A 23,865-nucleotide genomic window follows, 5' to 3' on the forward strand; every position below is an offset into this window, starting at 1 on the left:
CAGTGGCTCTATTGAGTTACTAACAGTAACAGCAGTGATCTGGAAAACTGCATATATACATACATATATATGTATGTATATGTATGTATATGTGTGTGTGTGTGTATAGTGCCTGTGACTTGATTATAATTTACTTTGTTTCCACTCTAGAAAAATAACATCAGAGAATTGTTTTGTTTTCTTTTCAGATCTATGAAGCCTTAAGCATAACATTGTTGGAGAAATAAGGATTAGACTTAAATATTTGATGTTAAAATATAGCTCTGCAGAAGAATGGAACAGGCTTGAGAATGAGATGATGCCATTCTGGTTAATGCTTTGAGATTGAAGAAGAAATGGTCTCTGCTGTATCATCTACAGGGAAAGTTCTCTTTGGAAATGCTATCATAGTGGGGGTTTTTTGTTTTTATTTGTTTTTTGTTTGTTTGTTTGTTTGTTTGTTTGTTTAAAGCTGTGAGACCTCTAGGGGTTGTGGTGGTCAGCTCTGCATGCTGTCCTTGTTTATACCTTGAAAATTATCCTGTTAATATTTCCAGTAATTACACTAAACTGAGGTGGTAGGGTCTTCTGGAAATTTATGTCAGAGGTGATAAAGCCAATAAAGCGATAGACTATGGATCTCCACCTTGAAGCCAAAGTTTGCTTTGGCTCTTTGATGTGGTAATTCTTCTGTTTGGGGCTGTCAGAGGAGATAAAGGATGGTAAGGCAAAGAGACCACGAACCAATTTGTCTGGTTGGGCTAGGGAGATATTAGAACATGTGGGGATGTGGTGAATACCAGGACAAGTGGGGAGAAAGAGAAGGAGATACTCATCTTTCTTTACGTAATACAAGTTCATTGTAAGATGATTTTCCTGTGTTATGTTAAACACAACCTGTAATCTCCTGATTTCCTGTTGACAATTTCTAAGCTTTTAATGAGATGTGAAGTAAAAAAAAAAAAAAAAAGAGAGAGATGTGAGGTAGCCTCTCAAGCCCTTTATATCTTTAAGTTAAATGGCAGTATTTCAAACAACACTCCAACATACTCAAAGCACATGTTCATTTTCAGGTTCTAAAATTTAGTTTGCAATAGCTAGAAAAGCCTTAGAAAATGGATGGCTTGCTGTATGTGAAAGACAGGTGTTAGTAAATACATGGGTTTTAAGTCTTGTTTTGTTTTTTTAAGACTTATTTATTTGAGAGAGTATGGAGCTGGAGGGTGGAGGTGGGGGAGGAGCTGAAGTAGAGGGAGAGAAAATCCCAGGCTGACTCCAGTGTTGAGTGTGGAGTCCCACTCCAGGGCTCGATCTCACAACCCTCAGATCATGACCTGAGCCAAAACCAAGAGTTGAACACTTAACTGACCTCAACACCCAGGCACCCCTTAAGTTTTAGGTAGGCATGAGGCCAGCTTGTTCTTTATTATGAAGAATGTATATAAATTGGACAGTGCATGAATGTGAAGATATGTTTGTGTAATGTGTCTCCATGTGTATGCTTGAAAATAGACATCTGCTTTGTGATACCTCAAAGTTGTATTTCAGAAGCCAAAATTTTGTTCCATCAATAGTAATGAATTGTCATCTTCCCAAACAACTACTTTTGTAGCTAGGACTTTCAGAGGTACTACAGAAGAAATTAGTAATATTTGTCCCTCTTATATTTTTGTGATGTATTTTTAGTGACATATTGCTGTCTTTTTATTAGTTCGTAGTTTCACATTCTAAATTCATGCTAAGCTTGAAGAAAGTTATGCATAAAATACAGGAAAAAAACCCCAGATGCCCCAGATGGATAGAGAGTATTTCCCAGATACATTTTACGCAGATGTGTCAGAGAAGCCTGATTTTAGCCAATACTGAGCAGCCACAGGAGCAGATTGCAGATTACGAAAAACTGGGGGACAAAATCAGGGAGTTTCCAGAAATATTTAGATTGTAGCTCTTGGAAGCTTGTAAAAAGGCTTAGCTTTAAATAAGGACGCTGTAGACATTTGCTTAACAAATTTTTGTGCAGCCCTTTGGGGCCTGGAGTGGGCTGCAGGTGGTGAAGAGGCTGAGAGAGCAGGCCAGGCAAGCTTTGCCACCAGCTATGAGCAGGAAGCTCAGCTGAATGACATCTTACCCTCCTCCTGGCTCAAAGTGTAGGGCACTTTGACACATGAACTATTTCTGTCTTACACCGACCTGTGTGTAAATACATACTTTGGTACACAAAGCTTTAATTGAGGGAGGAAATTATGTCAGAAAAGTGCTTGCTCTTGCGGGATTTTGCCAGGACAATGCATGCATGATTGTAATAAAGGCAGATTTCTGCCAGCCATGTTGAAAATCCAGTGAAAGCCCTAAGGTCTCTAGCTCCTGAAATTATTAAAGTTATGAGGAAAGAGTGAGTCAGGTCAACATGGCAAAATGGAAACAAAAATCACTCAACTCTGAAAGTCATGACTGCTAGGTCAGCCTATTAAACTTCCAGGTTAGGCTTTCTCTTTTCCCTACCTAATTACTGCAGATGGCAGAAGAGTCCTAGCTGCACCTCATGCCATGTGTGTTAAATTAGATGAAGATTATAAGGGATGAGTAAGGAAATCTGCACTCATTGACCACGATGCTATATAAAAATGTTCTGCTTTGTGTGATTTCATTTCTTGTAAATCATAGATGAAAGAAACCTTTACCGACATCTAACATGTGAGGAAATAAGCTCAGAGAGGTTAAGTAACACACACACAAGTCATTCTGTTAGTCTATTTTAAGTCCTGTTTGTCTGAATCCAACAGCTCTGCTGTTTGAAATAATATGAGTGGACAGAAATCCCAATGTTTATACTCCTTTTGTTAGGTGATATTTTGGCATTTTGGCTACCACTGGTTCATCTAGCAGTGTAAATTGACTGCTTTTGGAGAAAGAGTAACTCCTTGCATAAAAGTAGGTCATAAATGGGAGGATCAATGAGTAAAAATATTACTACCAGGCTGATATATTTTTATTTGTTTATCTGTTTGACTCTGGCATAGTCTGTTACGATCTTTCATCTCTGTTCTTTTTCTGGTTTCTCTTTTGTTGCTTATTAAACAGCAATTTAACACCAGACTCTTATCTTTTGATAGATTTCACCCCTGGTGAGCTTATTTCATGAGCCATTTGTGCAATGAGATTTTTGAAGTAACTTTTTGGCAATGGGGCAGAATTTCTCTTTGGAGATTTCTGAAAACCTGATACTGAATGTGGTTAACTCCCCTTTCAGAGCCTCCAAGAAAAGGAAACCAAATCTTAAGGTAGATTCTGTGCATTTATGGGTCTGTGACTGCTCATGAGTCACTCTGAGTACTCTGGGCAGATTTGCCCAACTGTGCTTCCATGGGACCAGGTGGCATACAATGTGGAAATCACAAAAGACTAACAGAAATAAGTTTGCTGACATTTATTTTCAAGCAATTTGTAACCATCAGATCTTCAGTATTTCTGCCCCTGTGTATACACATTCACCCTAATTGCAGATGCCATGATCTGAAAGAGTTAACCTTTCTTTTAGTAGCATCTAATTTTTTTCCCCTAGGACTGACTTTTGTATCTGGTGACTCTGTCCTGTATCAGAATTTACACTTGGTACAAAATGACATGGTGGTGAATTCATAAAAAGTGTGTGATGGTCAGAACAGGCAAACAAATTCTGTGAACTTCCATTCCAGTGTTGCATCCTCTCATTGTCACTTTTAAGTGGGTGGACTGCTTTGTTTTGCCATTTCCATATTGGTTATAGGACTGTTCTTCTGAGAAAAGGTTTATTTTCTTTGGTCTGGTAATATAATAATTTCTTCAAATTACCTCCTTCCTCCCCTTTTCTGCAGATCTGCTGAGCCAGATGAAATTATGGCCGAGCTCTTCTCAGTCTCTGTATCTTGCACATATTCTGACTGATGAAGAAATCTATTTATTGTAGCTTGAATGTCATTGGCCTATCCTTTCCTCTGACCCAGGAGCGAGCTGTCACATGGGCATCTGGTCTACCTCCAAACACTGCAGGGACACAGCCTGGCATATTATAAATTTCCTATTGGCATGCTGTCTGCTTCACAGAATAGCAGAGTCAGTTCTGAATACTTGCTTTGGTTTGCCACCAGTTTTTGCTCTCAATGAGAGGTTAGGATGATGTCAGTTTGCAAATATTTGAGGAAAACTTGCCATCACCAAACCCAGAGGTTTAGATGAATTTAATGGAGATTTAAAGGTTTCTTTGAATATGACTTTTGTTAGGAGTTCACCTGGTTCAATTTTCCTGTGCATATTAAGTATGAATATAAATTTAGTTTAGCTGAATGATCAGATTTTGAGCATTATAATCTATAATCATGATTTCAAAAATCAAAAGTGAGAGGATTCCTTAGCAGTATTTCAAATCTTTCAAATCATCTAAAAATGAAAATTTTTTCTTTCAGGAATTTGAGGTTGACAAGTGCAAAGAAATATTTGACATTGCAAAGTTGAAGGAAAATGTTAGTTCCTTGGCACATAAGCAACATCAGTTCCTTTCTGGCCTTGCAGGGTCAGCACTCTGGGCTCTGGGGAAGTAAAACTGTGAGTGAGGGAATAACCCCTGTGCTAACAGGCTGTGTGTCCAGAATTAAGCGAACCTAGCTCTTTCTCTTGTACTGGAACCCATTAGGTATGTTTCAATATTATGTTTATTTTACTTTCCTGCTTCATGGATTGGGGGTTGCAGGTGACTTCAGAGGAAAGTATTTCACTTAGAATTCTTATATTTATCATCTTTTCAGTTTGCTTTACTAGAAGACTAATATGCGGGCAGCCCGGGTGGCTCAACGGTTTAGCGCTGTCTTCAGCCCAGGGTGTGATCCTGGGGATCCAGGATCGAGTCCCATGTCAGGCTCCCTGCATAGAGCCTGCTTCTCCCTCTGCCTGTGTCTCTGCCTCTCTCTCTCTCTCTCTCTCTGTCTGTCTCTGTCTCTCATGCATAAATAAATAGAATCTTAAAAAAAAAAAAAAGACTACTAAAAAAAAAAAAAAAAAAAAAAGACTAATATGCCACCCAGGCACCCCAGCAGTGATTATTTTAAATGTTATACTCCTTTTTGCCTTATTGACCAACAGTTTATATATTCATTTTCTATTGCTTTGTAAGAAATTACCACAAATTAGTGGTTAAAAACAACTTCCACTTATCTCAGAGTCCTGCATGATATGAGTAGATTCTCTGCTTAGGTTTTCACAGAGCAGAAATCAATATGGCACCTTGGCTGAGTTCTCTTCTGGAGGCCTTGGGGGGATAATATGCTTTCAAATTTACTCGGGCTATTGGCAGAATTTACTTCTGCCAGAATTTACTTTGTGGACTACATACTTAGATACTGGTGGCTGGAGGTCACTCTCAGTTTCGGTTCCTAGGGGTTGTACTCAGGTCCTTGCCTCATGATCCTCTCCATCTTTAGAGCTAACATTGGAGAACATTCTCTCACATGGAATCCCTCTCATGCTTCAAATCTCTCCAATTTCTGTCTCTGATCTCTAGACCCAGATTTAAAGGGTTCATGTGATTAGTAGGTCAGTTCGGCCCAGATGATTTGATTTCCCTGTCTTAAAGCCAAATGTGTCATATAACATAACCTAATCAGAGTACGATCCATCATATTTATTCTTGGAGATCATGCAATGCATATATACCAAGATATGAGGATCTTGGGGGACATTTTAGGATTCTGCCTATCATAGTTCATATCAATGTTCACAAAGTATGACTGTGAAAAATCTTCAGTAGATACATCCTTAATAGAGTCCTAATAAAAAGGAGAAGGGGAAGAAGATGCTGCTTATAGTTTCATGTCTCAGAGGGCCATTTACTGATAGCTTCAACATGGATTTCCATGACAAAGAGTGTCATTTCCTGAGTGGTCCTATGATTTTTTTTTTTTTGACAGAGATAGGGTATTTTAAGCCTATTTTAAATTTGTCCCAAAAGAGGTGATTCATCCTTCTGTAGTTCAGATATTCTATGGTATAAATAATAAATAATACCGTTACAAGATACATTAAATCTTTGCTATAATTTTGATAGAAACTGAAATGGCTTCTTGTTCTTCATTAATGCTATGTCACCTATATGGACTACCTAATTCAATTTTTCCACATCTGGAGTTTTGTGGCTGTTAGTCTCCTGAAGGACTAAGCTTTGAAACAACAGAACAACAGAACATCTCTCCAAGTGTCAGACGAAACAATCACACTTCATTCAAATCCTTAGTACATGTTTCTAATGTGTCAGGTATATCAGTAGTCAACCTTTAAACTTGAGTTTTTCCAACTCTAATCAAGTTTTTGTGAAACCCATATACACTTATTACTTTAAATTTTGTATCATTTAAAAATAATATCTGGGAAACTCAGATATAACAAAGGGAAAAAAGGGAAGTACAGTTGGCCCTTGAACAACACAAGGGTTAGGGGTGCCAGGCCCATGTACAGTTGAAAATCCAAGTATAAATTTTGACTCCCCAAAAACTTCACTACTGATATCTTACTGTTGCCCAGAAGCCTTACTGAGAACATGAACAGTTGGTTAACACATGTTACATGTATTATATACTGTATTCTTACAATAAAGTAAGCTAGAGGAAAGAAAATGTTATTAAGAACATCATAAGGAGGGGAAAATACATTTATAATACTATATGGTATTTATTGAAAAAAATCCACATATAAGTGGCCCCGTACTGTTCTAACCTATGTTGTTCAAGTGTTAACAATATATGTCATTCCATATAAATTAATTTAAAACACAAACTTTTGTGAGGTGCCTGGGTGGGTCAGTCGTTTAAGTGGGTAGCTCTGGTTTTGGCTCAGGTCATGATCTTAGGATCATGCCCCACATCAGGCTCTGTGCTCAGAATAAAGTCTGCTCAAGTTTCTCTCTCCCTCTCTCTCTGCTTGCCAACCCCCCTTCATATGCTTGCTCTCTCTCTCAAATAAATAAATCTTTTTTAAAAACCCCACAGACTTTGGTGTTAGGGAGACCTAAATGTAACAATCGGCCACACTCACTAATCAGGCAAGTAATCTAATCTTTCCCAAGTTCAGATTTCATATTTCTATAGATTTAAGTACATTAATGTTATCATGCATGACAGTTCACTTATTCAAAAACATTTTAAAGGCCTACCAAATGCCTGGACCCTGCTAAGCTCTGAGGACATAGCTATGTATTATGAATATCTACGGCTATTCATATGTTTTATGAACAAAAGAGATATCCCTTTTATAGAATTTATGGTGTAAAAAAAAGTGTTAGGATACTTGCAATAATATGTAAAGTGCTTACCCCTTTGCCTAATATTGTGTGGAGACTTAGAACATTCTATATTCTTCTTTACCTTTTCCCTGCCCAGTCTTACTATCCTAAGACATGTCATAAGTATGATTCTGGCAAATGAATCTGAGAATCACCTTGTTGCTGATGGACTATTTCAGAAAATAGCAGTATGACAAATTATCATTGAGGAAGTGGGGTTGTGTAGCAAACTGAGTTCTTGGTCAGTCCTGTTAGAACTGTGCCTTTCAGCAAAATGAGGTTGATGCTTTCATTCCAAAGATCAAGTTGCAGCAGTGTTCATCATGAATATTACCCACTCACAGAAAAATTGGGAACACTTACCTGGCAACAGATGTCCAAGTCTTTATTAAAAGAAGGTTCTCACAGTTGATACTAGGGCTGCTGATGGTAAGGGTGATGATTGGGTTAATAGGAAATATTTCAGTCATAGTTCCAGGTTTACAGAATGATTTGCAAATAGTTTCTCTTTTGTTCTCTGCAGCACCACCAGTAGAAAATGAGAATCCTTTCATTTCATCTGTAGAGTTTTATGCTACTCTATATGGTACATCCATAGCACACTGTGAACTTAAAAACCAAGGATGAAGCAGTTTGCATATTCATTCATATTTTGCCAGCAAAGTGGAAGGGACCAGAGAGGGCAGTTAGTGTATGGGTACATTTGAGGTAAAGTATCTTAGAGTTGTAGCTTTTTCTGGGCCTTGACTTTGGCTAACTCTCTAAATACCATCTAACCACCCAAAAGTCTGTCAGGAAGTAGAGATGTGAATTACTTCTTTCCTAGGTGTTGTGAAAAGGGGTGTTTATGAAATTCTCTGCTTTCTTTGAATAAACAATAAAAAGGATAAGAACAAGAATGATTGACATTTTGAAGTAGTGTATTGATATTACTGTGGCTTTGTGTCTACCAAATATGATCATTATAATCCAGAGGAAATTATAGAATACAACCTCCATCTCTTCATCTTTCCATTCAAATAGACTTCAGTGTTCAGTGACAGAGCCACTTTAATCTCTGCCCATGAAAACATCTATCACAGGTTTTTTTAATAACAAATTTTTGCTAATAAATAACGAGATAGTGATGGTGGCTCATTTTGTCCGCATTGATTCCTGAGTAGCTTCTACGCAGCCCATGACTCCTCAAACAGTCTTTGGGGGTGGGGCTATAATTTCCTTTTTGTCCCCTCCACTTTGAAGTGACCGTCTGTGGACAGAGGACAGCAGATCTTTCTAGTACACAGGTGGTGCAGAGTGAGCCAGGTGCTTCTTGGGTTTCAGCAACTCCCTGTTAAGCAATCAGAGCTGAGTGAACAGTAATTGAGTGAGGAGGCAAAACACTCAGAAAAGCAGGGAACGAGTACAATTTTACGAAAAGGATTATGTAGCAAAACAAGATCAAACTCCCGTCGTGGTGTGTTTTCCTCTCCCCGGTATTCCTCTTCAATCAGCAGAAGAGAAGGTTCTCGGATGCTGGAGTTCGTACCCGTTCATCCATCCTGGGTCAGACGTGCTGCAGTCTGCAAAGCCAGCAGCAGATTGCAGTCCTCTGCAGTCCAGCCAGACCAGCAGAACTTCTGTGGCTGTGTACCCTGTTAGATCTAGAATACCAAATTGGAGATATTCCTTTAGTAAGGCATTTGAAAGCAAAAACAATGAAAGCTTTCCCTGTCTCAAAATAGACTGCCCTCCCCGCAGTGCTGCTTTAGGAACAGAGACCTGTTTTGAGCAAAGCAAAGCCACAGCTGGTCCTCACAGCATCATTAAATCTGGTTTTTCCATGGTCTTGAGTCTGCGTAAAGACCCTGATGAGCTAATTTTCTCCTCAAGCGCTATATATACAGATATCATCTTAGAGTTGCACATTGCTCCTTCAATACTTTTTTCAGATACATGGAAATATTTTAGAAACAGCTAATCAATCACTGGGAGATCATTGTTTTGCCTTATTAACAAAACCCCCCTTTGTGATTTTACAGCCACGACAGCCCAACCCTGACTGGCGTTACTCTGCCTCCCTACGAGCAGGAATGCACAGGTATGTATTTCCTTACTTTTTTCAATCAGAACAACTAACTTTGCATGGCTCAGACACGTTCTGTGTCTAGAGGCTGGAAACTGCTGTCAAACTGAGAAGCTTTAGATACTTTGCTAGGGGAATATAGTTCCTTTTGTCTCCAAGTCTATTCCTTGAAACATTGGAAATAGTGCCAAATGTTTATCAAGTGCTGGCAGGTGAGAACTCCCTGCAAAATTACAGAGACAGGCTGCTGCGTATATTCCTTCATCAGAATTCTATGAGGAAATAATGATCCCTTCTCATCTATACTTTATGTCCCTCCCTTAGAAATTAATACCTGATGCATTTAGACCTAAGTATAGGTACGTGTTGTCTACTTTGGTTTTCTGTCACATATCAACTCTTATATCTTATCAACCACAATAATTGTCTGTTTTTCTTGTTCATGTTCACCCATATTAGAACTCCTTTTCCATCTTGTTACTCTCTCATTGCCATCAATGGCCTGGGCTCTTCAGAGGATGAGCCTTGTGAAAGGACTTTATTGAATATCTGGAGACCAAATCTATCTTATTTTAAATGAACCTACAGTAATAGCATTACTCTAAGATTCAGATTAAGTATGATTTTGCTTTCTCTATTTTGTCTCTTTGACAGTAATTGATTAACTACCATTATTCCCAGAGCTGATTTTTTTTTTTATGATAGTCACAGAGAGAGAGAGAGAGAGAGAGAGAGAGAGAGAGAGAGAGAGAGAGGCAGAGACACAGGCAGAGGGAGAAGCAGGCTCCATGAACCGGGATCCCGATGTGGGACTCGATCCCGGGTCTCCAGGATCGCGCCCTGGGCCAAAGGCAGGCGCTAAACCACTGCGCCACCTGGGGATCCCCCCCAGAGCTGATTTAATGCCATAGGGCCAAATAAAAGATTCTTTATTTTAGAGTGCCTGAAAACCAAGAAACTAATGATCACTACTACCAACAGGATTTAGTTTTAAAGAAGGAATAAACTCTAAACTTAAGCCCCTCAAAATGTCTGGGTAACACATAACTAGATCTTTACCAAACTTACATCAATTTCTAAAGAGAGAGCTCACATGGTATGTGTTAAGTTAATGAAAAATTAGTTTTAAAACCATTTAAAAATGCATTAAAGTAAAATTAACGTATTCTCAAGCCTTACATTACAAGTTAGGCGGAAATCATTATAATGGGGCTATTCCTGAACAAGAAGCAACCAGTGAAGGCCAGAAGATTAGTAGTTGGCATAGTGAAATGTCATATTGGAACCTGGGTTGCAATTTTAGTCCAGAAATACTTGGGCAGATGCTGTAATGTGGTGTCAGGAAGACTCTTTTTTTTTATTCATGAGAGACACATACAAAGAGAGAGGCAGAGACACAGGCAGAGAGAGAAGCAGGCTCCATGCAGGGACATGGGACTCGATCCTGGGTCTCCAGGATCATGCCCTGGGCTGAAGGTGGCGCTAAACTGTTGAGCCACCTGGGCTGCCCAGGAAGACTCTTTATATTTGTTAGTGACTGGTTTCTCCTTTTGCCTGCATCTGAGCTAGTGTTGCAAACTGTACAGTAGGAAAAGGCATAGTTTATCATACCAGCTTTTCCATCCTAGTTGAATTAGTGCTGTACTTAAAAAGTATCAAAGCCATGAGATGTACCTTAAAAAGTATATTTGAAATAAAATGCTAAAACCCACAACTTCCTTATTCCATTTTCAAATGGGGAAAAAAAAAAGGCAAGTGTGCTCCTATTCAGATTTCAATTAAGATACCATGAGATATAAGTAAGATAAGAAATGAAATAAAATTGAAGCTGGGCAGCCCGGGTGGCTCAGCGGTTTAGCGCCACCTTCAGTCCAGGGCATGATCCTGGAGTCCTGGAATCGAGTCCCACATCGGGCTCCCTGCATGGACCCTGCTTCTCCCTCTGCCTGTGTCTCTGCCTTTCTCTCTCTCTCTCTCTCTCTCTCTCTCTCTTTCTCTCTCTGTCTGTCTTTCATGAGTAAATAAATAAAATCTTTTTAAAAATTGAAGCTAAATATAATTTATTCCTCGCAGTATAATACACTGAACATGTATCCGAGCTGTAAACTTAAAGAATACTCTTCTCTTTTTACACATGTGCTTGGCTTCTTGGCCATTCCAGCCTCAGACACCATATAACTGTTCCTTTGAAAATTTCTGCTTTGAGTTGATGTGGTTCCAGGGTAGTTATATCTTCAGAATGAATCTGATTGAACCCATATAATTTGCTGGTAGAATCTGGGAACACATGAAGGATATTAATATTTGGGGGGAAAAAAGAAAAGATTCTAGGATGTAGATGAAGGGAAGAATAACAATAGGACAGAGCTTAATGAATGAATTTTTATTAGATATGTTATTCAGAGTCACAAGTGAAAGTATATTTAATTGATAGTTGGGCTTCCCCCACTATAGTTCAAGATTGTCTGCTTCTGCTGCCTCATATAACCCCTTTAGACAATAGTATAAATTTTGTTTTAGTAACTTAATTTGCAAGATGAACCAATGTCTTTTTGAAAAGAATACTGATTCTGGTGATGATTTTCTTGTATGATGTTTACTCTTTGGATTCCATTTGTTTTTTCCTTCATTCATCCATCCCACAAATACATGAAGGTCTACTATGTGCTAGCATTATGATGTTTGCTCCATCCTTGAATTGTTTATGTTCTATTTCTGTTTGCCTCTAAGGGTGTCCCAGTTCATCTCTCCCTGCAATATCTGATGCTGAATTAATCTCTTCTGAATTGGGATCTGGGGGTGGTGGTGATAGACTTCCTCAAGTCCCAGGAAATATAGAGTGGGTTGTCTATCTATTAAGTAAAAGATACAGAAAGTAAAACAGAAAATAAGCTTAAGAAGTAATTGGGCAACTAAATTGGAATAATGCTATAGTTGTCAGCAAATGGTTTTCATGTGTTTTTGTCTTTGCTATAGATGACTCAGAAACAAAATCAGCAAGAGAGGCCTGGGGCTTCTGAGAACAAGCTCTCTTCATCTGCTACAGCATTAAGATGTTAAAACGGCATTAGCCCTCTGATGGGCTTCCTGTTAGATTTAGTGAACACCACGTGGCATTAATGACAACCAAAATTGCCATAAAGATAAAATGTGTTTATTGCCAGAATAGTATAGCAAGCAGTAAGTCAGCAGTGCTTTTGCTGTTTATGTAAGGTAACTGCTCAGCAGTAATTGCTTCAGTTCAAGTATGAGTAGAATGTGTTAGCTGGAGCCTTGCCTTCAGAGATGCATGTACTTTCTCTGGGTGGAAGGAGATCTGGAAAGTCATTTATGGTCTAACCATTATCTGGGTCTGTGTGTTTACTCAGCTCTGTGCACCTAGAGGAGGCTGGCATTCTACGGGCTGGTCCAGGAGGGCCTGATCAGCAGTGGCCAACAGTATCCAGTGCAACACCAGGTAAAGACCCAAGGTCTCTCTCTTCTTGATTGGGTTCTCAAAGGCAATCAGATGACTTGTTTTTTTAAGACCAAAAATGTTAATGGCTTTCTTTCTAGTTTTTCTTCTTTTCCTTACATGTATGACTTCCTTACATATATCCATGATTATTTTGATTTTCTACTTCATTTCCTTCAAGAATTGAAACAGAGACCATAAGGGTGTGTGTGTGTGTAAAGTTCTTTTGTAAAATAACCAGGCATCTTTCACGTGCTTAGGCTATCTGAGCCATGTGGAGAAGATCTGGTGTCTTCATTCACAGAGATGACACAGTTAGCAAAGATCTTTTGGTTGAAGACAATAGAAACCCATTCAAAGTGGTTAAGCAAAAGGGAAGGAGATACATAGAGAGATAAAGAGATATATACATAGACAGATGCAGTGGAGTTTCTCATGGAAGTGGAAAGTTATGAAAACCAAGGCACCACTCTCTTTGACTTCAAGTCAAAGTCAGATCTGCTTCTTTCTGCTTATCTACATCATTCTGCAGACCGATTTTTTACTGTCTTGATATGTACATTTGCACACATGACCATCTCACAGTTTCTTAGTTTAGAGGACCATTGGGGACTGATTCCTAATCCATACTTTCAGGAAATAGAATCTGCCAGATTGGACCAAAAACCCAATGGCTGGGTTTGATGAGAGCATAGAAAAATTCTTTTAATTCACATTTCCTTAGTTTCCTTATTCTGGCCTAATCAATAAAGTAATGTCATATAATAAAAAATATGGCTTTGTAGGCCCATCCCTGTGGTAGTTTTTTCAGAAAGGAAGGAATACAGAGACTGCAAATGGTGTCTATCATAATCCTCTATTAGTAGAACATCATGATGATGATAATAGTTACTAATTGTTGAGCCATAATCTACCCGGACATGTGCCGAGCACATTATATGTCTGATGTCTTTTATTCCCCATGACAATCTTGCAAGGGATTTATTATGTCTATCTTACATATGAGAAACTAGAGACACAGAGAGGGTAAGAAACATACCCAGGGTCATGTAGTTTGTAAGTGGCAGAGGTAGGATTCAAACTCAAGTGTATCTAGCTCCAAATCTACGTGTATGTAGCACTTATATTCCTAGCATGGCTGACTTGCAAGAATCCATCCAAATTCAAATACATACATAGATACGTTACAGATGACATAAGTGTGCGTGTGAAACATTCTTTCCAAAAATAACCAGGTGCCTTTCAAATGATTCTGCTATCTGAATAACATGTAGCTAAGGGCCCATTTTTGCTGGCAATTCTAAGAACTTTTGTTGATTCTAATCAGCCAGCATTTGCTATTTATGAATGTTGCATGATTCAACTAAAAGTCACATTTGTAAAAAAAAAAAAAATACACAAATTAAAGCAATTCATTAGAGAGTTAATATTGCCAGATGGCAAGGAGAAGAACATTAAATAGTTCATTGACAAATCTGCAACCCCAATGCTAGTGATAGAGTGAAGAAGTGATGGAGGAGGAAGTGGTATTAGGCTGCCAAGTATTGCAGGATGGGAGGCATCTGGAATGGTAAGAGCCTTCCTGTGAAAGTGGCTACAGCCATGCCCTGCTCACCTGCCTTAATTTCAGGGCTTTTCTTGCTCTCACAGAGGCTTTGTAGGTCAGTCTGGTGAGTGAGCCAGGAACTAGGTTTGAATACATTTTCCCTTTCACGAGTGATGCTGGGGGAAGGTTGTATATTCCTAGGCAAATGTACAATAGGAACCATCTGCTGATTATTTCATCTGCCCCTGGCCCAGGTCTCTCCTTCAGATTTGAAAGAATGTTAGGAACCCATCCTCTGGACAGAAGATAAGGAAGGAGTCTCCACTACTTCCCTTACCTATTGTCTCAACCCGTCTTGTCTAAACCCTTCTTTCCAGGCTGTGATGGCTCCTGACTCATAAGTCACAGTCCTCATGGACTGAGCTGGACAGAGCTTACATCTTTCAAGTACTCATTCATGGATGACCCAACCATACTTTTCAACACCACTTCCCCACCAGTGACATGAAGTCAAAGGGATGTGCCTCTGCCCTCTGCTCTGTCCTTTTGACACTTTTAGGTTTTAGAATTCAAAATATGTTCTGCACTGTTAGTAGGGAATATGCATAAGGATCAAGATCATGATTTGGAATCAGATCTGAATTGAATTGCAAGTCCAGACTTCCTTGCTAGGTGAACATAAGAAAATTGTTTAAATTCATGTTTTCTTAATTATCCCATCTGTAAACCTGGTATAATGATAATACCTATCTTAGTGAGTTGCCATGATAACTAAAGAAGAAAGAAAGAGCTGAAAATAATGCTTGACATATAATATTAATAAGTGCCTAATTTTCTCTCTCTCTTTTTTTCCGGAATAGTTTTGTGCAATCTGTGATGTGGCCTTGGCTGATAACCTAGTGGCCATAATTCAGTAATTCTCATTTCTGGACCCAGATACCTCCCTCTAAGGTTGTCTGGATCATCCTGACATCTCTACAGTCCAGGCACTCTCCCTAGCCCCTATGCCAGCTGCCCTTCTGTAGATGGAATAAGGAGGCTTCATTAGTTTTGTCCAAAGAAAAGGAAACTCCTTCAAAAAACATGGTTGTTTCTGGTCCCAAGAGCCTGCCTTTCATTGATTCTTTTGCTTAGTGCTTCAGGATGAAGGTGCAGTTGCTTCCAGAAGGCTTCTTCCTGTTGCCTGGGTCTCCTTACACTTATGTCTGCAACCCCCACTAACGAACCACTACCTTCTCACACCTAAAATAGCTGTAGCCCCCTGCATGAAGACAGAGAGAGGCCTGCTGTGCACCAGTCCTCATTCACATGTCTTCTTGGAGTTGTTTTTCCTGCATTGATGAATTCTTCTGCTTTGACATTAAACTGTTCATTTATCTTCACAGTCCACAAAAAAACTAAGAGAAGATGTCTGAAAGGATCTCTGAAAGGATCAATGGGGACATCACCAGGTGATGTTTCCTGCAGGATTAACAAATCAGGCATCAAATGGGGTTAATCCCGATTACTGGCCCTGTTCTAGATCCAGCCTCTCCTCCGTGTGAGCAGACCTGGACTAAAAGGGCTTCTTCCTTAGCACCTTCCAAGGAGACTGAGCAGAGAAAGAAAATGGGCTGAGAAGGGAGAGCCTGACCTCCAGTTACAGCCACTTCTTCAGAGAGGGCTGTGTTTGTCGGGGAGCGGTATTAAAGGGCCAGTCAGTCACGTTTACAACTCACTTTATCAGGGTGAATGTTCTGAAGAGGTTTTAATGAGTGCCCTCTTGTGATCAGTTCCTAGAGAGAATCCCGAGAGGTTATAAAAAGACTACTAAAAAGACTGGCTTCAGGGCACCAGGCTGCTCTGGTAACTCTTACCAGTTCTTCTGGCCCCCACTTTCTACATTTCATTACCTAAGGCAACAGTAGATTATTTCTGGAGTGGGAAATAGTATTTTCAAAAGAGCTCAGGGAATTCCAAAACCACACAGCACTGCCAAAGATAACACTTAGGGCTTATCAGGGAAGACCCCAGGGGATCCGGGACTTAAGCAGTGAAAAGATTAATTAGGCAGGCAAGGTGACTAAGGCAGTGAGACTTAGGGGACCTCAGTTTAGAGTGACCAGACAGTGGTTCTCCAAGTACAATACTTGGAGCAGCCACACTAATTCCTACTGAATCAGAAATTCTCAGAGTTGGGCCCAGAAATCTGTGTTCAACCAGCCCTCCATGTTATACTGATGTACCCCCAAAGTTTAAGAACTGGTGTAGAATCAAGGGTAAATATTCCTGAGCTTGTCTGATATCTTTGAAGGCTCAGAAATCATGTGAGGAAGGCATCGACTTACGATTCATGCAGGAAGCAGTAGGCCTTTCCTTACATCAGAGAGAAAATCCCTAAGAATTCAGGCTCCAGAGTAACCCTCCTTTGAATTCTAGCTCTGCCACTTTGCAGTTCCAAGTCCTTTATTTAACTTTTCTGATTCCTAATTTCTCTGTAAGATGGAGATAATGGTAGTGTCTACCTAATAAGGTTGTTATAAGAATTAAACGAGATAATGCACACATGTTACAGAACCTAGAGAATAATGGTTGGTAGATGGCAATTATTTTTGTCATTTTTCAAGGTATGAGTCTACCTTTCACATTGAGAATTGAGGTCTGAGTTGTTCTCAGTAGTCTCTATTCTAGAGATTTTTCCTTTTTCTTTTTTTCTTTTTTTTTTTAAAGGATTTTATTTATTTACTTGAGGGATAGAGAGCGAGAGAGACAGGGTGAAAGAGGGAGAGGGCATGAACAGGGTGGAGGGGCAGAAGGAGAAGCAGACTCCCTGCTGAGCAGGGAGACTGATGTGGTCTCTGATCCCAGGACTCTAAGATCACAACCTAAGCAGGAGGCAAACACCCAACCCAAGTGAGCCAAGCAGGCGCCCCTCTAGATATTTTTCTTTTTTTTTTTCTTTTTTTGATATTTTTCTTAATGAGCCTGTTTTTTGTTTTTTTGTTTTTTTGTTTTTAATGTTCCTGGCGGGTTGTTTTTGCCGTAGTTTGCCATATCTCTTTGTGGAAGATGGATACAATTTACACACCTTAGTTTTGTGGGGGGATTCAAGCTTTTATTTGTTTAGGGATTCCTACTCTCTGACAAAATAACTTTCCATGAAGGGGCTTTGTGTAGACTCCATCTCTGATTCTTCTCCAGAATGAAGCCACGATCTTTAAGTTTTTTGGAATCTGTTTAGGAGTGCTGCCAAGATGAATTTTTCCACTTCATGAGTGAGTGCAGCCTTAGGCCTTGTTTGAGAATTTAGAAGCTTGTTGTTGCACTAACCTGCTCGCCCTCAACTTCTGCTGTTGTCATGGTAATGACAATCCTGGGAGGTGTGTACAGATCCTTATTAGGAAAAAAAATGAGATCAGGGATCTGTGCGTGTGAGGCAGCTCCCTCATTGGCATCCTCCACTCCCACCTGCATCTCAGGGCCAGAGTGCCAGCCTGGCTTAGAGGTCTTTAGCTTAGAGGAACAGGAGTCCTTAGAAGATGCACTTTTACTTTCTGAGAGTCTGGTGCTCATCCTATCTGTTGGAGTTCTCTGTGTAGTTTATGTTTTGTGTTCTGACCTGGCCTGGAGAGAGGGAACAAGATAGGGTGGGAAAGGAGAGTTAGAATCTTCTACCTAGGAGAAGCTATGAAGCTTAAGTCTTTGCTGGCTTCATTCATTCACCTTTGCCTCCTCCTTAGAAGAACAACCTGCACTTTGTATTTTCAATGGTCATGTAAATAAAAAACTAGAATGAAAACTTTCCAGTTTTTTCAAAATTAAACATTTCTGCTTAATAAATAGATTCTGAGATAGTTCCTTCCCTCCACCCTGTGTTTCTTTCACCTCTCTTACTTTTCCTACACCATTTTTTCCAGGATTGGTTAGCTCTGGGCCAAATACAGTCAGGGTTGGGACCATGATACATAATAAATAGATTTCTTCCTTAAACATAGCTCCAAACAGAGTTCCTATGCTTCCTGAAAATACAGTCCCGTGTGCACTCCAGTGTATGTTCCTGGGCATACATTTAAAGGCTATAGTGAGGAGAGAAGAGTAGCAAGAGCTCTTCCCTCTGGCTCCATTTTCCTTCAAATCCCACAGATGCAGGCAAGCAGCTATGCAGGGTCAGGAAATGGTTACTCATTATAGTTCCTTAGGTTATCATCGATCCATTTAATGTGTCACTGGAGCATACAGTCTGGCCCCTAAAAATTTCATCATGAGAAACAACTTTTAAATAATGTCTTAGGAAAATAATACACATTTATCTTTCTTTTGTTTAAGAGTGTTGCACGGGACATGAGTTTCCAAATTATCTTTTCTTCTAGTGTTGTCTATACACCATAGTTTGTAGATAAACTTTTAAGCCCCTTATCCAAAGGGAAATTCAGGTTTCTACTGGGAAAATTCTAGTGTCTCAAAAGACCAAGGAAGGGTGGGAGTCACCAAGTCTGCCACCTGACTTGGCTCAAAGATGACAGGTTACCTGTGTAGCCTGGGAGCCCTGTGGCAAAGAAGTGGAGGGTGAGAGTCTATACTTCAGAAAGATGGCTTGGATTGTTTGATGTTTGGAATTCATGGGCATAGTGCCCCTCCCTGGGAGGTGCTTGGACAAAAAGGACCTACTTATAACCTGGGTTGAAGGCAGAGGAGAGCTAATGGCTTGTAATTACTTTAAGCTTTGTAGCTCTATCAAGTGTTGCATGAAGCCTTCACTGATTCTAGTAAACTAGAAATGAAAGCCTGTCCCCAGCAATAGCAAGGATCTTTAATGACAAATATTTTCAGAGAAACAGCCCAGATTCCAAAAGAACTTGAAATATTCATTTTCACAGAGGCTGTCAACTTTGAGTTGAGAAGGTCATTGCCTAATTCGGAGAAACATATTCAGGTCAAGCATTGGCTAGAGCCTAGGGGCCTCTAGGGAAGGGTCATAAGAGAGTTCATTGCCAGGAGACCTGTACTTGAGCATGTGGACTGGAGAGGAGCCTTTTCTGCCTTTGCATTTAGCGCTTGTTACTCACAGTTCACAGTCAAAAAAGCAGAGGGAGGGTGCCTGAGTGACTCAGTCGATCAGGGAGCATCTGCCTTCGGCTCAGGTCGTGATCCCAGGGTCCTGGGATTGAGCCTCACATTGGGCTCTCTGCTCAGCAGGGAATCTGTTTCTTCCTCTCCCTCTGCCCCTGCTCTTGCCATCTCTTTCACTCACTCTCTCTCAAATAAATAAAATCTTTTTTAAAAAAAAAGAAAGAAAAGGAAAAGGAGAAGGAGCATAGATCATCATAGATCAATGCCATTCCACTCTTATCTCAGTAGGACCAAGAGTTTGCTCAGTAGTAGCCTTGCCTGGAATGGTCTATCTCCAGGAGAGGGGACTAGGTGAAGGATTGGAGAAGGCAGTCCTGAGGATGGCAGTACCGAGAGAAATAAAAGCAAAAAGGAGTATACCTGAAACTACTATAACACTGTATGTTAACTATACTGGAATTAAGAGAAAAGCTTAATCAATTTTAAAAAGTATGTTTGTACCAGTATGGAAACAGGAAATTGGGAGCTTTGTAAAAGACAGACTCACAGATGTAACTCTATAAGGTTAAAGTATAAAAAGGTAACTTTAAGTAACCAAATTTGTATCCACAAGAAAACAGGGATGATGAGAAGCTTATTGTTGTTACTAGAACTGTGGCTTTTGATAGCTGAATCTCAAATAGTGTACTTGGGCCTCTCAGTTACAGCTGCTAGTGAATATTGTAAACAACCAAACAAACTTTAAGAATGAAGAAAGTCTGAACAAACAAGTTTGTTGTTGATGGTGCAAGAAAGTCTGCCAGTTTGTGCTTACTTCCAACATTGGATCAACCCTGTGTCCAGAACTGTTGCTCTACACAGCATCATGGGCCAGGCTGAGTAAAGAGGTGATGTTTTTCAAGTCTTCTCTTTTATGTTTTTTGACTCTGCACTATAAATATAGTCATATCCAAAACACATGTGTCACATCTCTGTTCCCATAATCCTCTAGGGTCACCCAAAAGTCTGTAGCACGGCTGAAAGTCTCAGCCTGTGTGAATGATTTACATTACATGATGCATACCAAGCTGCATGTCAGAGAGTTTTTTGGGGGAAAGGGTAACACTAGAGATGTAGACAGCCCTGAGGTAGACATTTTGAGTCTGTGAGATTGGCTCTGTGTTTGATGATGCGCCATGGGGTACAGATAACTATTAACAAGGAAGTATGTATGGTGATGAGAAGGTCTTTGTTGTTAAAGTTTCAGTCTTTAAATCCTGTGCTGTTGCCCCCTATTGTAAAATAGCCTTTAGAATAAGAAAAAGGAAGACTTGCTAAGTTATTATTTATTGAACTGTGATAAGCACTTTATTTTTTTTTATTTTATTGGAGTTCAATTTGCCAACATATAGCATAACACCCAGTGCTCATCCCATCAAGTGCCCCCCTCAGTGCCCATCACCCAGTCACCCCCACCCCCTGCCCACCTCCCTTTCCACCACCCCTTGTTCGTTTCCCAGAGTTAGGAGTCTCTCATGTTCTGTCTCCCTTTCTGATATTTCCCACTCATTTTCTCTCCTTTCCCCTTTATTCCCTTTCACTATTTTTTATATTCCCCAAATGAATGAGACCATATAATGTTTGTCCTTCTCTGATTGACTTATTTCACTCAGCATAATACCCTGCAGTTCCTGGGGATCCTTGAGTGGCTCAGTGGTTTCGTGCCTGCCTTTGGCCCGGGGCGCGATCCTGGAGTCCTGGGATCAAGTCCTGCATCGGGCTCCCGGCATGGAGCCTGCTTCTCCCTCTGCCTGTGTCTCTGCCTCTCTCTCTCTCTCTCTCTCACTCTCTCTCTGTCTCTCTATGTCTATCATAAATAAATAAAAATAAAAATCTTAAAAAAAAAATACCCTCCAGTTCCATCCAGGTCGAAGCAAATGGTGGGTATTTGTCGTTTCTAATGGCTGAGCAATATTCCATTGTATACATAAACCACAGCTTCTTTATCCATTCATTGGTAAGCACTTTATATGCATTGCATACTTAAGAGAGAAATGCATTCTTATTCCCATGTTTTAGATAAGGAAATTGAGACTCATAGGAATTAAGTAACTTCTATACATTTACACATTTAGTGTTTTTTGCTTACTGTTATATTTCCAGTATCAAGCAAGGCGTCTGGCACACAGTAGTGCTTAATATTTGTTAACTCATTAATGAATACAATGGCAAAGGCAATATTTGAAATCATGTCTGCCTGCTGGTGAATCCTGTGTACTTAACTAACACACTACTGATACTTTGTCTCACATACCAGATGATGGGAATAGTTTGGTAACTTGGAGAGGACTATTCATTGTCTGAGTTCCAAGTTGACTGTGGGATCTATGTTAGTTTCTCATTACTGTTATAACACGTTACCACAAATCTCATGGTTTAAAGCAATGCAAATTTACTACTGTACAGTTCTGAAGGTCAGAAGTTTTACTGAGCTAAAATCACAGTGGATTCCTGTTATAACAAATATCCACTTTCCTTCAGTCTCCAGTAACCTGTTTCTCATTTGCATTAAAGCTGTCAGTGACAGCCCCTTTAATGTCCAAATTTCTACTGACATTCTGTTCATAATGACAATTTAGGTATTCCCTGAGATGATGATATGTTCTCTCTAACACTACTTCTTTCTGAGTTTTCTCTAGCAGAGTCTTAGTATCTACTTTTCTACTAACAATCTGTTCCGGGTAAGCTAGGCACTTTATCTCATGCTTCTCAGAATTCTTCCAATCTTTGCCCATTACCCAATTCCAAAGCCACATCAGCATTTTTAGATATTTGTAACAGCAGGACCCCACTTCCAGGTTCCAAAATCTGTATTAGTTTCCCACAGCTGCTGTACCAAATTACCACAAACTAGATGGCTTAAACCACTACAACTTTATCATCTCATAGTTCTGGAAATCAGAAGTCCAAAATGTATTTCCCTGAACTAAAATCAAGATTTCAGCGGGGCTCCATTCCTTCTAGAGACTCTAAAGGAGGGTGTCTTTCCTAGCCTTTTCCAGCTTTTAGAGGCTGCCTGCATTTTTGGACTCCTGGATCCTTCATCTTCAAAGCCAGCAGGATAGCATCTGCAAATCTTTCTCTGACTCTGACTTTGCTACCTTCCTCTTTCCCTTATAAGGACCCTTGTGATTACATTGGGCCTACTTGGAACATCTAAGATAACCTCTCCATCTCAACTTCCTCAGTTTAATCACATCCGCAAAGTCCCCTTGCCATGTAATAGAACATTCACAGGTTTCAGGAATTAGGATAGCTGCATCTTTTTTTTTTTTTAATTTATTTATGATAGAGAGAGAGAGAGAGAGAGGCAAAGACACAGGCAGAGGGAGAAGCAGGCTCCATGCACCGGGAGCCCGACGTGGGACTCGATCCCGGGTCTCCAGGATCGCACCCTGGGCCAAAGGCAGGCGCCAACCGCTGTGCCACCCAGGGATCCCTGGATAGCTGCTTCTTTAAGGGATCATTATCTGCCTACCACAGGGTCTTTTCATGTTCAGACAGATGTGGCTGTGTGCATCTGTGTGTTGTAAACTTCAGTAGAGATGAAGGTAAAATAAAGTGCATATTAGGAACAGGAAGAGCTTTGAGGAGAGTCCAGTGTGGACATGGCTTTGAAGGCTATTATTAATTGTCAGAACTTTGGTAGAGACTAATTAATCACCTCCCTTTCCCTCTAAGTCTTAACTAATTAAAAATAGATGCAAGGAGCCAACTGAGGAATCAAAGTTTAGAATTAGATTTATTATTGGTAAAGATGGTCTGGAGAATATGGCAGGACTTCCACCTCCCAAATACAAGGGAGGAAAATCAAGAATGGCAGACCACTCCCCTGGCAAGGAGTGGGAACTATCCTGGTTTGATTACCAAACAGAGCTAGAGCAGAGAGTGAAAAAGAGTTAGAAGAGAGGTATATCATGAAAAAATTGACTGTTAGTGCTAACTTTGTCCATCAAAAAGCACGAGCTGGTTGAAATGTGACTTATGGTAATCTCATGGTAATCTCCCCAATTGAACAAATAACTTTTCCTTCTTGGGAAGGGTAAGTGTGGAAATGGAGCTAAAGGCGAGAGCCCCCTTCCAAGCATATTCCCCATGGATGGAAGTATTGGTTGCTGAGTGTCTCTTTTCTATGGGCAGAGGTGAAAATGTGAAGACAGAGGAAGTGGTACATTGTTATGTTAAAAGCTAAAAGATATTGTTCTGTCCAAGGCCTAAGAGTATTTTCCCAAGAGTTAGCAGTCAGGAGAGGACAGAACTCTTTGGATCACCCACAGCCTGATCTGGAAGGAGTCAATTAAGGATGCCTAGGTGCTCAGCCATTGAGCATCTGCCTTAGGCTCAGGGCGTGATCCCGGAATCCCACAATCGAGTCCCTATTGGGCTTCTTGCATGGAGCCTGCTTCTCCTGTCTCTGCCTCTCTCTC

The 23,865-nt window shown here is 40.1% G+C and overlaps 4 protein-coding genes and 1 long non-coding RNA gene across 10 annotated transcripts in view; 4 read left to right on the forward strand and 1 right to left on the reverse strand.

The window, feature by feature from the left end:
* The window catches only part of LOC111091928 (protocadherin alpha-1-like), a 171,777-nt gene extending 159,003 nt beyond the window's left edge, over positions 1 to 12,774 (forward strand). Inside the window, 2 exon segments of the mRNA XM_038530376.1 lie at positions 9,307 to 9,365; positions 12,719 to 12,774. The gene's annotated coding sequence lies outside the window, so the exon portion shown is untranslated.
* LOC111091918 (protocadherin alpha-4-like) overlaps positions 1 to 12,778 on the forward strand; it is a 164,332-nt gene extending 151,554 nt beyond the window's left edge. Inside the window, 2 exon segments of the mRNA XM_038530372.1 lie at positions 9,307 to 9,365; positions 12,719 to 12,778. The gene's annotated coding sequence lies outside the window, so the exon portion shown is untranslated.
* Positions 1 to 12,779, forward strand: part of LOC119863934 (protocadherin alpha-12-like) — a 77,026-nt gene extending 64,247 nt beyond the window's left edge. The window contains 2 exon segments of the mRNA XM_038530383.1: positions 9,307 to 9,365; positions 12,719 to 12,779. The gene's annotated coding sequence lies outside the window, so the exon portion shown is untranslated.
* The window catches only part of PCDHA13 (protocadherin alpha 13), a 172,056-nt gene that overhangs the window by 125,145 nt on the left and 23,046 nt on the right, over positions 1 to 23,865 (forward strand). For all 6 annotated transcript variants that reach the window (XM_038530368.1, XM_038530367.1, XM_038530366.1 and 3 more), the window contains exons 2-3: positions 9,307 to 9,365; positions 12,719 to 12,807. In XM_038530368.1, coding sequence (XP_038386296.1) covers positions 9,307 to 9,365; positions 12,719 to 12,807 — 148 coding nt within the window. The remainder of the gene's footprint in view (positions 1 to 9,306; positions 9,366 to 12,718; positions 12,808 to 23,865) is intronic.
* The window catches only part of LOC119870202, a 64,938-nt gene continuing 49,260 nt past the window's right edge, over positions 8,188 to 23,865 (reverse strand). The window contains exon 5 of the long non-coding RNA XR_005355448.1: positions 8,188 to 8,928. This is a non-coding gene — a long non-coding RNA (uncharacterized LOC119870202). The remainder of the gene's footprint in view (positions 8,929 to 23,865) is intronic.

This window comes from Canis lupus, chromosome 2 (genome assembly GCF_011100685.1).
Source record: "Canis lupus familiaris isolate Mischka breed German Shepherd chromosome 2, alternate assembly UU_Cfam_GSD_1.0, whole genome shotgun sequence".
NCBI lineage: Eukaryota > Metazoa > Chordata > Mammalia > Carnivora > Canidae > Canis > Canis lupus.